Source organism: Sciurus carolinensis, chromosome 10, assembly GCF_902686445.1.
Source record: "Sciurus carolinensis chromosome 10, mSciCar1.2, whole genome shotgun sequence".
Classification (NCBI taxonomy): domain Eukaryota; kingdom Metazoa; phylum Chordata; class Mammalia; order Rodentia; family Sciuridae; genus Sciurus; species Sciurus carolinensis.
The window spans coordinates 84,025,935-84,041,226 of NC_062222.1; the positions used below are offsets into that span (position 1 = coordinate 84,025,935).

The following is a 15,292-nucleotide window of genomic DNA, read 5'->3' on the forward strand; positions in this document are numbered from 1 at the left end:
CCGATTATTTTTATTTGCAAATCTCTGCAAAGTCACTTGTGACGACTACACTGTTTCATTAGGGGAGGCTTTATCTTTGTAATATACGTTCTCAGCATATAATAAGTATTTCATATTAAAACAAAGAAAGTTGGCTTCCTGCATATCTCAAGTGTAGAGGTAACAAACCTCTGATATTATATCAGAATCTTTTTATAATCAAGAATCACAATTCTTTCCAGAAATTGTTCTTTCGCTCCTCACGTCACACGCCTCGGAGGCACAATGTGGGGCGGCGAGGTCAGGGCCCAATCCAGAGCTGGAAGGCCCTCACCGGGTCTCTTCGGGACTCAGCAGCGCGGAGGTCTTACCCGCGTCGGGCTGCGCGTCCCGTGGCTCACACCGACCCGCGGGCTGCCCCGCCCCGAGGGCGGAGACCGGGCGGAGCGGCGCGCTCTCCTCCGCCTCCTCCCGACTCACCACTGCCCCCGGCGCCCGCGGCGCATGTGCCCGGCGCCCCCTCCCCGGCCCTGGATTCCACTTCCCCTCCGCTCGAGCTGCAGCGGCAGCCGCCTCCAGGCCCCGCGCCGCCTCCGGAGTCCATGGCCGGGACGCGCTGGGTACTCGGGGCGCTGCTCCGGGGCTGCGGCTGTAACTGCAGCAGCTGCAGGCGCACCGGCGCCGCCTGTTTGCCATTTTATTCCGCCCCTGGCTCCTTCCCCTCGGGCGTTTCAGGCCGCCGCCGCTTGCTCCTGTTACTCGGGGCCGCTGCGGCCGCCGCCTCCCAGACGCGGGGCCTCCAGATCGGGCCTGCGCCCGCCGGGAGGCTGGCGGGCCCTCCCCCTGCGGCCACCTCCGCGGCGGCCGTGGCCGCCGCCTCCTACCCGGCTCTGCGCGCTCCTCTGCTGCCGCAGTCGCTGGCGGCGGCCGCGGGCTCCGCGCGGGGCTACAGCCAGGTATGTGGACGCCTCGAGGGGCTGCGCGCAGGACCCCTCACCGGACGCGCGCACGCGTCCCCGCGCCTCTCCGCGTGCGCCTCGCGTGCGCGCCCGGGTATCCGCGGCAGGCGCCGCACACCCGCCCCCCTCCCGCTCCGTCCTCCTATTGGGCACGGGAACAAGGGACGCTCTCCCAGGCCTTGGGTTTTCTCCTTGTTTTGTTCTCCCCTCGAGTCTCTGGTCGGTTGGGCAGTGTAAGTGTGGCTGGGGTGAATGTTGAGGCCTTGTTTCCCGCCGGGCCCATGGTAGGTTTTGTGAGGCTGCTGACGCCCCCAACCCCGCATCCCTCTAGCTCTCCGCCCGCTGGTCGTGAAGTTGGGAGGCTGGACCCCGCGGAGGGTTGGGAGTTTCAGTGCAGCCAGAGCACTAGGCCCGGGCGGCCCTCGGCGCCTCACGGTAGCCACCGATACTAAGGTTCGCGACACAGCTGCGTGAGCTGGCTTGGGAAAGAGCCGCATCCCCAGCGCGCCCCTCTCTCTCGTGTCCCTGGGGAAAGGCGGGCTGCCCCACTTTACTGAAGGTCACCTCTGCAACTCTAGTTCCTTTGACAGAAGGTCCTTTAGGACTGTGGGTCGCCGTCCACTGGGAGAACAGTCGGATGTTGGGGGAGGGGATGAGTAGAGTAGGAGCGTCTAGGGGTCTACGATTTGGGGGCCAGTTGGGAATGTTTTCCTTTACTTTTTTCCATTCTTACCTCTTAAAGTGTGTATTTGAAGAACCCAGATTGCAAATATTCTATGCATTGTATATGGAGCTTTTTCTTCTGCTTATTACGTGGTCTCCGAGAAGAGCCTACTCACTCTTTCACTACCTTCCCCGCTAATGCTTTGGGTCTTATCTATCATAATTCAATTTGTGCTTCTCCTTGATTTATGGAATTTGGGAAGCTGCTGTCTGCCCGTGGCTGAGCCAGTTTATTTGAATGCTGGCCCACTACTTTATCCTGCTTTTTTCTGTAAAAGCTTATGATGCTTATGGAATTCTGGGAAATGGAAAAAAGTTGTCTTAAAAAAATAGCGTTGTGAGCTGGTTTCTTGTAAAATTTGTTATGTGTTAGACATTGTGCTTACATTTATTTTTGACTCCTTAAAATTGAACATTAAGTGTTCATGAAAACGTGACAGAAACACAGATATTTGTCCTTCGCTTAGTAAATTGCAAGTCTTAAAACCTGACTTACGTTCTCAGTTTATGCCTATAGTGCTTTGTTGGATTCTCATTTCAGTTTGGGCTCAGTGTTACAGTCTACTTTAGGTAATTCTGAGGCTCCTGTTACCTCACACTTGTGCTGTTGCCTTTTAAGATCTTTCTCTTATTCAGTTGGTCTGATAGATTAATCTTTCCAAGGTCTGCTGTCTTGTTTTACCCACTCCTCAGTGTCTTTTATTAACTTCACCAAGTGAAGGACACACGTTGAGCCCAACACTGAAGGCCTTCTGCTGTATAGTACCAAGTTCCTTTTGCCAGCTCATCTTCTTTGGCTCTATTTTTACCCTGCAAGACAAATGAGATTAATTGCTATTTTTCAGATGCACCTTTGTTTGGACTGCTGCTTCCCCTCACCTCTCAAACTGGAATGCCCCATCTTTTTATATTTCCTGCAAGGCCCATCTCTTATTATGTCCTGATTCTTTTTCTGTTAGTACTCTTTTGAATTTCTATAGTATTTTGTATCTTAATTATAGCACTTGAATCATCTTCTGTATTTGTCTTATTTGGAGAGGGTCTAATATGGTGCATTCCATGTAGGGGACTCCCAAGTATGTGTCACAGTGAAGGAATCATTTTTGTACTGTCTTAATTAAAACATTATTATTAGTTATAATTTGCAGTTGATGAATTTAAAAATAAAATTTGTGCCTTGCTAAATGACTAAGATGTATTTGCTTATTGCTTTTGGATGTACAGTTTAAGCCAAAACAGGATGAGTTAGATTTGTGAAATTTGCTTCTCACCTCTGAAATAGTCTAACATCTAGAGCATCTGTTCGAAGAAATAAGCACTTTCTAAATAGGTTGTCATTTCTTCATTTCTCTTGAAAGGAGTCCAAAACTACCTACCTGGAGGACCTTCCACAACTCCCTGAGTATGAATTGGCCCCATCCAAGTTAGGAGAGGAAGTGGATGATGTTTATCTCATTCGAGCTCAAGGATTGCCTTGGTCGTGCACTGTGGAAGATGTGCTTAACTTTTTCTCAGGTATATCTTAATGTGTATTTAAATATGTGATTATTGTCTGAGTAAAAGGTAGACCTATAGAATCCAAGTCTAGCTATGCTGGAGACATCCTCTGATGATTGGGAATTGTTCTGGCTGGTTACACACTCATCAAGTGACATCATGGTACTGTTTGGAATATAACATGGTTAAAGATTGAATTCAACAAAAATAATTTTAAAATGACATGTTGTAAAGCCAATTTTCTCTTAAGTTTTCATATGTATATAACAAAAAGCCAAACCTATTAGTGGAAATGTGGGGTTGAAAGTAACTGCTTTTGTAGTAAATGCATTTCGAATACAAGATCACTTGCACAAAGTTCCTTTAATAACATGTTTGGAAGATTTACTAATCTTCAGTTAGTGTTTTAGTTTCTATATCTGACTGTAGTTTAAAATTTTCCTTTCAAGAGGCTTTTAGTAGATGTCACTTTAAAATGTGGTAAAAGGATGTGACTGAATGTATTAATGTTAACATTGTGTGAGTCATGCATTTTATAAAACCAATCGCCACTTATTTCTTTGACTTGCATTGTAGGAAATAGGCACTATAGATGCCTTTCCTTAGTAAAGAAAAGTGGGGAAAGTTAAGTTATCATAGCAGAATTACTTTTATAGGAGATATTTTATTCATAGGAATTAAACCTAACCATATTTTAATTGCTTAAGTGATTTGAAACCAATTATATAAACTTTGGAATGGACATAATGCATTTTGAGTTGCACCCAGCCCGACTTGCCATTTAATGGTTAGAACATATTAAGCTTCTGAGCCAAGATTTGCTTATCTTTTCTACTTCGAACATTTTAGACACTACTACCTCATTAGTGTTTGGACGACTTCAGTGATGGGGATTTGTGTAAAGAACCTGACAGGCATTTTGGTTCCTCCTTTGTTGTAGGAAAATTGCATTCTGATGACTTGTCTAATTGAGCTTGAAGTTTGATTTCTATTTTTAATTGACTTTACTCATATACTTTTAGACTGCAGAATCCGCAATAGTGAGAATGGAATACATTTCCTTTTAAATAGAGATGGGAAACGAAGGGGTGATGCCTTAATTGAAATGGAGTCAGAGCAGGATGTGCAGAAAGCCTTAGAAAAGCACCGCATGTACATGGGTCAGCGATATGTGGAAGGTATGTTCATCAGATTCTGGTTTTTTATGATCTTGCTTTAGATTTTAAATTTTGCAAGACTCTTTAACAATAGTGCAGTAGTTAAATATTGTGACTGCATTATTTTACAACTTGTAAAAATGGAGCATTAGAGAGATCATCTCAGTGTTTCATAAAATGAAAATGTCGACCAAGTTTAAAGTTGTGAGTATTAAATAGGTTATGACTGGCACATGGTAGATATTCAATAAGTGTTCTTGAGAGAAGTGCATAAAGATTAAAGCCATTGGTGTTTTAATTTTTGGGTAATCCACCAAGTGTTAGTGTATTTGATTTATTTTTTAAAAAATGGTGTCCTTCGTTATGTAAATTGTGCATCCATTTTGTGCTTTTTCTTTGTAGTATATGAGATAAATAATGAAGATGTGGATGCCTTAATGAAGAGCCTGCAGGTCAAGTCTTCACCTGTGGTGAATGATGGTGTGGTTCGTTTAAGAGGACTTCCTTATAGTTGCAATGAGAAAGACATCGTAGACTTCTTTGCAGGTGCTGTGTAGTTATATCATGTTTGGGTCCTTGTATCTTTACTCCCCTCACACTCCATCTGCTTGTCTTGTTCTGTACCTTAGATGTGTTTTGATCTAACAGGCAGATCTTTGGGTGATGTCACATTTCAGAATTTCATGAGGGTTCGTCTTACTATAGAAGAAAATATCTGCTCTAAATAGTGGCTATGTTTGTCTAAGACAATAACAATTCATGTGATTTCAAAATGTTACCTAATTTTTAGCTATAAAATATGTGCCATTAGTAATAATCTTAGTCTAAATCTCTGTTGTCTCTTAAAATATAATTAATGACAAAAAGAAAAAAAGAGAGACAGATAAAAAACCTTGATGGAGAGGTGTGTTTAAGATAGGCTACTTGGACCTGAGCATGGTCTTGCACACATATTCCCAGGTACCTGGGAGACTGAGGAATGAGGATCTCAAGTTCAAGGCCAGCCTGGACAACTTATCAAGACCTTGTCTCAAAATTAAAAAAAAAAAAAAAAAAAAAAAAAAAGGGGGTGGGGGTGGGGGATGGGGGTTGGGGCTCGGAATGTACTCTGTAGTAGAGTGCTACTTAGTTCAGTCCCTAGTATTGCAAAAAGATTGGTTATTTGGACCATGAACATTCTGAAAATAAAGTATATATTTATTTATAACTTTTGGCTGCATAATAATTTCTACCCATTAAGAATGTATCCAGCTTTGGGATTGGCAAACCATATACAAGTTTTATTAGTGCATTTGTAAACTATAAAGATTGTAAAAAGCTCTTGGTAGCAACACTAATTTGCAATAATTTTTTGGTATCCTAGGACTGAATATAGTGGACATTACTTTTGTGATGGACTATCGAGGGAGAAGAAAAACAGGGGAAGCATATGTGCAGTTTGAAGAACCTGAAATGGCCAACCAAGCCCTGTTGAAACACAGGGAAGAAATTGGTAACCGGTGAGTGAGCCAGATACTAGTGATGCAGCGGCATCACATTTCGAGTCATTTTGATGAATGTGTTCTAATATGACTCCGAAATGGTTTCCAGATACAGAAAAGTAGGATAGTATGAGGAGCTACCAGAAATTCATTGTTTTCGATTAATAAATTATTGACATTTCATCTGTTTATTTTCATTATTTGTCTTTTAAAGAAGCCATTTTCTTACATAGTCACAGTATTGTCACATCCAACAAAATTAGCAATAATTTATTATCCAATAATAGCCCATGATGACATTTTCACAGTTAAATCCAAAATACCTTTTTGTAGTTGGTTTGTTTGAACCAGAATCCAGAAAAGTCCACACCTTGCTTTTGATACATCTCTGATTCTCTTAAAATAGAGTAAATCCCTCTTCTTCTTTTATTTTTTATTCTTTTCCCCTTTTAAAAATGTAGTTGACTTTTGAAGAAATTGGGTCAATTGTACAGTGTCTTCTGTGCATCATCAGGATGCACATGATGATATAGGTGATTTGTGTTTAAATTCAATTTTGGAGGCATAGTAAATTGTCAAATTTTAAATCTCTGTTTTGCTGTTTTCTGGCCTTTTTATTCAGTTCTTTTGAAGCTTAAAAAAAGAAAGTGCCATTCCATAGCCATATTTCAGAATCTACTTATAGAATGGATTCATAGGTCTTTTTAAAAACAATGGTTCTTGAGTTGGGCACAGTGACATGCCTGAGATGCTATAGCAGGAGGATGCGAGTTTGAGGCCAAGTTAGGCAACATAGCAAGACTCTGTCTCAAAAAAGTGTTTTCATTTAGTTATTTTTTTCTCCTCTTAGGGATTTGGGAATCAAACCCAGGGCCTCATTTATAGTAGGCAAAGTACTGTACCACTGAGCTACACCCCTAGTCCCTCATGTAATTGTTGTAGGTCTGTAAATACAAATAATTTTTATAGCTCACATTTAATAAGCTAGTTTGGAGAAACATTATTGAGAAAAAAACAGCTTGAATTTAATAAATAGCCCACTGCCACTATAATGGCAAGTCAGAATTCTTGACTTCTCATTTATCTTCTAGTGAAATTCTGGAGAAGTTAGCTCTTCTTACACTGTGACTTACTTTTTTATTTGAACTTGAGTACTTTACCACTGAACTATCTCACCAGTCCTTTTTATTTTTATTTTGAGACAGTTTTGCTAAATTGCTGAGGGTTTCCCTTAGTTGATGAGGCTGGCCTTGAAGTTGTGATCCTTCTGCCTCAGCCTTCTGAGTTGCTGGGATTATAGGTGTGTGCTACTGCATCTGGCTACACTGGGACTGTCTTGTACAGACGTGTCTAGTTTTCACAGAATTAAATGGCAGGACTTTGACAGGTTGATAAGCAACTGTGGAAAGAAAACCAAAAAACCCCTTTGTTTTGGTTTGTTTTTCATTACTGGAATGAAATACTTGAGGCACGATAAACTTTATAACAAAAAGAAGTTTATTTAGCCTACAGTTTTAGATGGTGAAAGTCCACACAGTGTGGTACGTTGTCGAGGTCCCCCCTGCTGTGAGTAGTGTGAGTGCTCACCTGTGGGAAGAAGAAATTGCATCTCACAAGTTAGAGAGTGACTGCAGGGCTAAAGTCAGGCTTTTATAACAACTTACTTTTCTGAGAATTGGCTTCACAAGACCAGTGTTCCCTTCCTAGGGCAGTGCCCCAGATGACCAGAGAATCTTGTACTAGGTCCCATCTTCTAAAGGTTCCACAGCATCTCCCAGTACTATCACCCCAGTTACTGGGTTCCTAAAAGGAAACTTTGGGGGAAAGATATCCGAGCCACAGTAACCTTCTTATAAAGATTCTTTAAAAAAAGAGAAAGAAAAATCTGTCAAACCTTTTGCATTACAAAAAAACAAAAAAACTTTCTTTTCTTTTCTTTTTACAATTACATGTAGGATAGTTATTCACATGAAGCAAAACAGTAAAAAATATTATTAAAATGTATATGAGGAAAACTATTTAGGGGCACAAATTTTGAGGTAAAATGATTAAATTACTGATCTGTTCAGAGTATTTTTCCATGGACTAATATCTACATTCACTGTTAAATTTCCCCCTACCTGTTATCTTTGGATACATGTATTTCATAAGCTGTTGGAAATATCTTAAAACCTATTATAAATGAGTTCAGTGTAAATTTACTTTGCATCATTTGTACCTATTCATTTTTGTTTTGACTTAGGTATATAGAGATATTTCCAAGCAGAAGGAATGAAGTTCGAACCCATGTTGGCTCTCATAAGGGAAAGAAAATGGTATCTTCGCCTACTGCTAAGTATATAACTGAACCAGAAGTGGTCTTTGAAGAACATGAAGTAAATGAGGACATTCGACCCGTGACAGGTTTTGAAAGTGAGAAGGAGATAGGTAAGGTCCTGTCTCCTCTTGAGACTCATTGGGTCTATCTAGTATGTTTTAGTTTTTGTTAAAATATTTTTCTTAATAACTTAAGAAAATATTTTTCTTAATTCTATTGTGAGATTGCAGGACAAGGAAATTGAGTTAAAATTTATTGTCTCTTTTGTATGTACTTTGAACATATACCAAAGGGCTTGATTATTTGGTTATGTTTTTTAACTTAGTAATTTTGTAGTGTGTTAAAAACTGGGCACTAAAAATGAAAGGAAGTAAAATGTCAGCATTTAAACTAAGGGAAAGATTTGTATAGAGAGCAGGGATATTGAGCCAAGTAAGGATTTTTGTTTGCCTCTGGATTTAATTATTTCTTTGATTCCTAACCTCAAAGCAACATTTTGGAGTCTTTGAAATTTGTCAAGTATTTTCCAACTGGTGCCTTGGAGTTATCCTGTCACCATATTTTTCTATCTTCCTTTCCTTTCCTTCTGGAACCCAGAAAGTTTCTCTTCCTTTATAGTTTAATTTATGACTGTTTTACCTTCTTTCTGTTTTAACAGAAAATTAAGTTCTTAATTTAGTAATGGTTTGAGGTGTTAGATGCTTGTGGGTGTTCAGGTGATATTTGTTAAGTAGCAGAAATTCAAATCATTTTAGCTTTTAAACCCCTTCCTTATTGGTTCAAGTTGAATTGAGGATTTTGATATAAAGGTCATATCTAATTATAATCTGTTAATAGCTCTTGATGCTTTATGTCCTTGACAGTGTTTTTTGTTCCACCTTCAGAACTGCCTAAGGAGATCTCAGAAAAGCTTCCAGAGGCTGTTGATTTTGGAACTACGCCTTCATTGCATTTTGTCCACATGAGAGGATTACCTTTTCAAGCTAATGCCCAGGACATTATAAATGTGTGTGCCACTAAGATATCCATTTTCAATAGGTTTGAAGTGAAGCTCTGAAATTGAATTTGTATTAATTTGGGGAAGGTACAGAAGAAACTGCTGTATTTCTGGAGTATCTTTGGATAGTTAGATAGGGTCTCTTTTGTTGTAGAGACTTGTTTAATTTTTTGTAGCTGAAAAGTGTAGGATAGCTGGGTGTGGTTGTCTGTGCCTGTAGTCTCAGTTACTTCAAGGATGAGGCAGGAGAATTGCCTTGAATCCAGGAGTTTGAGGTCACCTTGTAGGTTGTAGGTGGAATAGGTCTCTTAAAAAAAAGGGGGTGGTGGCTTTTTATTACATTTAAAATGAAAATCAGATAAGAGGATTTTATAAATACACAGTAATATGGTGTAGATTTAGTAATAAAGTAGGAAAATTTGGTTTTAGAATAAATGACTTCAACTTATTCATTTTTCACTTTGGGAAACTGACACTAAGGCATGTAGTTACAGAGGAGTTTTTTTTTTTTTAAACAGCGGTTGTATACAGATGTTCCAGTATCTCAACATAAATTCAAACTATCATAATTTGAAAATGCATTTAGTATGCCTAACCTACTAAATATAGCAACACAGTACACTGTAGGGTGTGGTGGTTTATCTTTGTGAACTTGTGGTTGACTGGGAGATGTTTGATGCCACTGCCCAGCCTCTCAACAGAGTATCTTAGTGTGTTTTGCTAGCTAGGGAAAGTTTAAAAATTCAGAGTATGGTTTCTACTTAATTTGGATTGCTTTTACACCATTTTGAAGTTGAAAAATCATAACCGGAACCATCCAACCATTATAAAGTTAGGTACCTTCTGTTCTAGACAAAAATCCAGGACTTGAGTTTTTATTAGACACATGTAGCCTTCATGCAATGGGATTCCCTAATTTTTGAGAAAATGAATTTAAAATACACTTTTTAATTTTGTAATATATACCATATGAAATAAAAACATAAAACAACAAAACTCTCTACCTTATGAACTAAGAACATGTATGAAAGATAGATCCGAACTGGAGTCTTTGGTTGCTAGTGAAGCCTCAGAGTTGTCATTATTTAAAAAAGCATACTAAGAACTGGGTGTAGTAACACGTCTGTAATCCCAGTGACTTGGAAGGCTGATGCAGGAGGATCAGAAGTTCAAGACCAGTCTCAGCAATTTAGCGAGGTCCTAAGCAACTTAGTGAGACCTTATCTCAAAAAATAAAGAACTGAAGTTGTAACTTAGTGATAAAGCACCCCTGGGTTCAGTCTCCAGTACAGAACAAAAGCATACTAGGAATCATGTCTTTACCCGATTGAAGGTTGCATGTTTTCAGTGAAACATGTTGTTGCTTTGGTTTGGAATGATAACCACTTAGTGTGGTAGCCCTGTTATGTATTTCTGAAAAAAACCTGATAATCAAGTACATATCTGATTAAATGTATTATTAAGGAATGAAGTATATTCAGTATTCATTAGAAATACAGATGTATGTTGGAAAAATGATCCTTATTGGTTTAAAAAATTATGTGAGAGCCATTTGTATAAGGATTTGTATTTTTTAATTCTTCGATAACAGATATTTGAAATGTAACTTTGAGTCTGAGAAAACTCAGAAAGACCAGAAGAGAGATGGTAGATTTTTAACTAAAAGATTTTCTAAAAACCAGTATGTCAGGTGTGTGAATTAGTGTCTGAAAGTAAAAGCACAGCCACCACTGCCTGGGCTGGGGATGTGGCTCATGGGTATAGATGCTTCCCTGGCACACATGAGGCCCTGGGTTTGATCCCTAGTGCAGCAAGAAAAAAAAAAAAAAAGTAGAGCCACCGTACTTCTAAACCTTGGGCCTAGTTCAATTATGTTCTTTTTGTTTGCCTTTGTTTAGTTTTTTGCTCCACTGAAGCCTGTGAGAATCACCATGGAATACAGTTCCAGTGGAAAGGCTACTGGAGAAGCTGATGTGCACTTCGATACCCATGAGGATGCTGTTGCAGCTATGCTCAAGGATCGGTCCCATGTTCGTAAGTATTGCTCCTGGTTTCCTTGTTTTCGATGCTTGTCTTTGCTTACAAATATCTTTCTATATTTAGGGATTGGTGTAGAATTTTTCCTAGGGAAAATTGCACTTAAATGTAAAATATAAAACAGCATATTATAAGAAAAAGCACTTATTTGACTGCTAGTTATCCTGTATATTTCTATCTAGAGTCAGGGTTTTGTTTTTACCTACCTGTTTTTGATTTTCTTCATATTTTTATTTTAAATTTTTTGGAGAGCTGTGGGGTCTTGCTAGTCTCAAATTTAAGGGGTTCAAGTGATCCTCCTGCCTCAGCCTGCTGGTAGCTGAGACTGTGGGTGTTTGCCATCCTCTGTAGCCTTGTTTTTGTTTTCAATTAGGAAATGGGTTTGAGTTGCCATCTAGACTTTGAGAAAAATGGCTGCAATATTTTTTCTGCATTTTCAGATTTTAAAAACTAATCTTTTTCTATTGTTTTCAGACCATAGGTATATTGAACTGTTCCTGAATTCATGTCCAAAAGGAAAATAAGACTTCCAGGGACTCCTGATAGTAAGGTAATTTTTTTTTTTTTTTTTTTTTTTACAGTGTGGGAATTGAATGCAGGGCCTTGCATATGCTGGGCAAGTGCTTTACTGAGCCCTAATAAGGGAAATTTAAGAGGTCCAACTATGGAAATTATTTTCAAATAATTGAAATAATTATTTTCAAATAGATGAATAATAACATACTAATTTGTAATATGGTAGAAACCATTTTCATTTTAATATAGATCAAGATAGGACTGGAGTTGTGGCTCAGTGGTGGAGCACGCCTGGGTTCAATCCCCAGTACCATGAAAACAAAACAAAAAAATTTAAAGTAAGGAAAATTTAATTGGGCCTTAAGGTACCCAGCCTTGTATGAAGACAGGTTTCTGGAACTGAGCACAAAATATACTTTACATAGAACTAAGTTAATATATTTAACATTTTTGGGATTGTGGAACTTTATATCCAAAAATCACCTATGACATCTATAGTAACAGAATGTCCCATGGGTTGTCAAAAATCATTACAGCTAAATGTCTCAAAGAAATGTATTACTACCTGTGGGAAAATGACTACAACACAATATATGAGAACAATTAATGGAGAAAAAAAAGATATCACATAGTCAAGGGGTGTCCAGATATATTTAGCAGCCAGGTGCAATAGTGCACACCTGTAATCCTCAGGAGACTGAGGCAGGAGTATCACCAAGATCAAGGCCAGACTTGGCAACTTAGGAATACTATCTCAAAAAAAATTTTTAAGAGGGGTAGATGTATGTAGCTCAGTGGAACAGTACCCTTGGGTTCAATCCCCAGTTCTGGGATATATATATGTGTATATATATGTATTTATGTTTCTATTTATATATATTTTACTATGGAACTATGTTCTTCTTAAGACAAATAATAATTTTCAAAAGGAAAAGGAAACAGTGACAAATTAACTGCATATCAATGACACACCCTGATTTCATATAAAACACCTTTTAAATATTGTGAAAATATCTTAAAACTGAGGAAATGTATTTAAATTTCAGTGGGAAGGAAAGCTATTGCAAGGGAAATTTTCCATGCATTATGATTTATAGCTACAAAAGGTAGCTATACAATTTGGGGAGGGGGCACACAACATGATCAATGTTGGGAATTGGGGAAAAAGATTTATGCATGGATAATGCTTGAAAGCACTGTACAATCAAAATGAATTTTTATTTCTTATAGTGATACTTTGTCAGTAGCTTGATCTTTTTTTTTTAAATTTTGGTTGTCAAAGAATCTTTTTATTTTATTTATTTATTTACATATGGTGCTGAGGATTGAACCCAGGGTCTCACACATGTGTTTGATTTATTCTGTTATTTTTTCCTACCCCCCACCCTTTTCCCTCTATTCAGTTCCTCCTTCCTCCATTCTTGCCTCCCTCCCACCCCTTGTTATGTATCATCATCTGCTTATCAGCGAGTTATTCATCTATTTTTGAGACAGGGTCTCTAAGTTGCTGAGGCTGCCCTTGAGCTTGTGATCCTCTTGCCTCAACCTCCTGAGATATTGGGATTATCGGTGTGCACCACCATGCCTGACTCCTGACTTAAATTTTGTCAGATAACTTGTACTGAGTCAGGAAGAAAAAAAATAGAACTTGTAATTTTAAATGGTATGTGGACACGTAATTTTTTTTACATTTCAAACAAAAATGCAACATTTTTCTTTTCTATTTTTCAGGATGAAGCAAGAAGCATTTCATTTGCACATCTTTCTTGGACATGGGCTATAAAGTTCCTGTTTATTGGCAGCAACTGCTAGAGAAAGGATTTTGGGGTTTGGGGTTAATTGCTTTTAAGAAAAATTCATAGTGAACTGTTGAGAAGGAGAAAGATTCAGTTTGGTATTATGAAATAAACCACAAATCTTAAATTTTTGTTTAAACCGTTCAGGATCTGATTAAGAAAATCTGATTAATTCCTTATTTTATATAATTAAGCAGTTTGTTTTTATAGAGGATATGTTATCCATTGTAAAGACTACATATTTTTATTCAATACTATCTTTAAAATCTTTTTCTCATTTAAAAAATAATCTGTTTAAGGTTTCGATTTTGCCTATGAATTGAGAGCTCTGATGTAAAGCGTCTTATGGATGAAATAATGTTTTATTGTAACTAAACACCAAAGCAAGGAAAGGGTTCAGACCTTTAAACCAGTATGGTGTGGCAGAATAGTTTTAATTTTAGCTATATTTGATTACTTAGGGGTAGCAGTTAAGATAAATAAATACCGCAGGTTAGTGAGTAACGACAAGTGGCAGTTTTATGTCTTTAGAAATGTTTTGCCTTTCTAAACCTTGTGGTTAAAGGCATTTAATATTGGTGCCTGTCTGTTTAAGGGGAAGTCTAGTCTCAACTTAAAAGTTGACTCCCCCCTCCCCCCCACTGTTTTTGGTTTTGGGTAAACCTTAAGGGTGTTTGTTAGTCTTGAAACTGTAAAGTGATATGTCACCATAGTCCAGACTGGTAAGGACATTAATGGCTTCACTTGATTTAAACCAGCTTTAGACAGGAAAAAAATCTAAGTCTCCTCATTTGCTTTTTCAGTGCAGTAGCACATCCCATATTTTAGAACAAGTAGGGGTGCCTTGCTTTAAATAAAAATAGCATTTACTGTATAATTGTGTGAAGGGTTTATGGATAAAGCTACTTCTGCCACATTGTGGCAGTACCTTCTGCTTTAATATTAACTTGTTATTTAAATATTGGACAAAAATGGCTGGCTTCAAAATGTAGTCATTAATAAACTAACTTTATGTGCACCTGTGTAGGAGAATCAAAGTTCTGTATACTTTCTTTGCCTTGTTCCTGTTCTCAGGGTGACAGCTGCCACCAGGAGATGCAGTTCTAGTTCTTAAAATTGAATTCCCCAGATTTCAGAGAGGTGATATCTGGAAGAGAGATTATGTTTTCTCTCACTTAATATATAACCATCTTCGATTACCAGCTAAGATATGAAATCACTGTACTGTAAGTAGTCAATAAATGGAGGCTTGTTTCAGGTTGAAGATTACCTAAGAGTATTTATTATTGGAGTGTGTGAGTCAGTTGCTTATATATTTTATACAGTTCCTGGTATATTAATGTAAGAAGAAATGGTTAATTTCCAGTTGTATTTTTAAAAAATCGTCCTATACGTACATGACTTAATCTAACAGATGTACTACTCAGATGGAAATGTTTTCATATGTGGTTGAATGTGCCAAGTTGTGAGAACTGGTGTCTGTTGTTATGTCATCTGTTAGGGTGTGATCCTTATTTCTCTCCCATTCACAGTTGGTATCTAATTGCTGTAGAAAATATCTGTAGGGTCTGTTGGGATGGGTTTAGTAAGGAATTAATTCATTTGTACTTTGTCTTCATTTGCACTTCTTTGGGAAAAGAATAAGAGCAAGAGCCTTATAATACTGTGGTGGGTAAACTTGAAGGACTTTATCTTCTTGCTTCACTGGAGGCTGAGTTCTCAGTACAAAATAGGTCAATTTTTGGGAAGTCACTGTATGAATTCATGTATTCTACTTACTAGTTTTTGTCCATAATTTAGGCTAGTGAGTGAGTGAGTGCTGATAAGGCAAAA

At 38.4% G+C, this 15,292-nt stretch overlaps 1 protein-coding gene across 2 annotated transcripts; it reads left to right on the forward strand.

Moving 5' to 3' along the window:
- The first annotated feature begins 468 nt into the window (after positions 1-468).
- Positions 469-14,728, forward strand: Grsf1 (G-rich RNA sequence binding factor 1). 2 transcript variants are annotated; one of them, XM_047566893.1, is made up of 10 exons: positions 469-935; positions 3,020-3,176; positions 4,181-4,336; positions 4,718-4,861; positions 5,679-5,814; positions 8,039-8,223; positions 8,998-9,119; positions 11,009-11,144; positions 11,622-11,697; positions 13,395-14,728. In XM_047566893.1, the coding sequence occupies exons 1-9, from the start codon at positions 582-584 to the stop codon at positions 11,669-11,671; spliced, it is 1,440 nt and encodes a 479-aa protein (XP_047422849.1). In that variant the 5' UTR covers positions 469-581; the 3' UTR covers positions 11,672-11,697; positions 13,395-14,728. The 2 variants fall into 2 exon arrangements, with proteins under 2 accessions (XP_047422849.1, XP_047422851.1); XM_047566895.1 differs by lacking the exon at positions 469-935 and adding an exon at positions 956-1,222.
- The last annotated feature ends 564 nt before the right edge of the window (positions 14,729-15,292 follow it).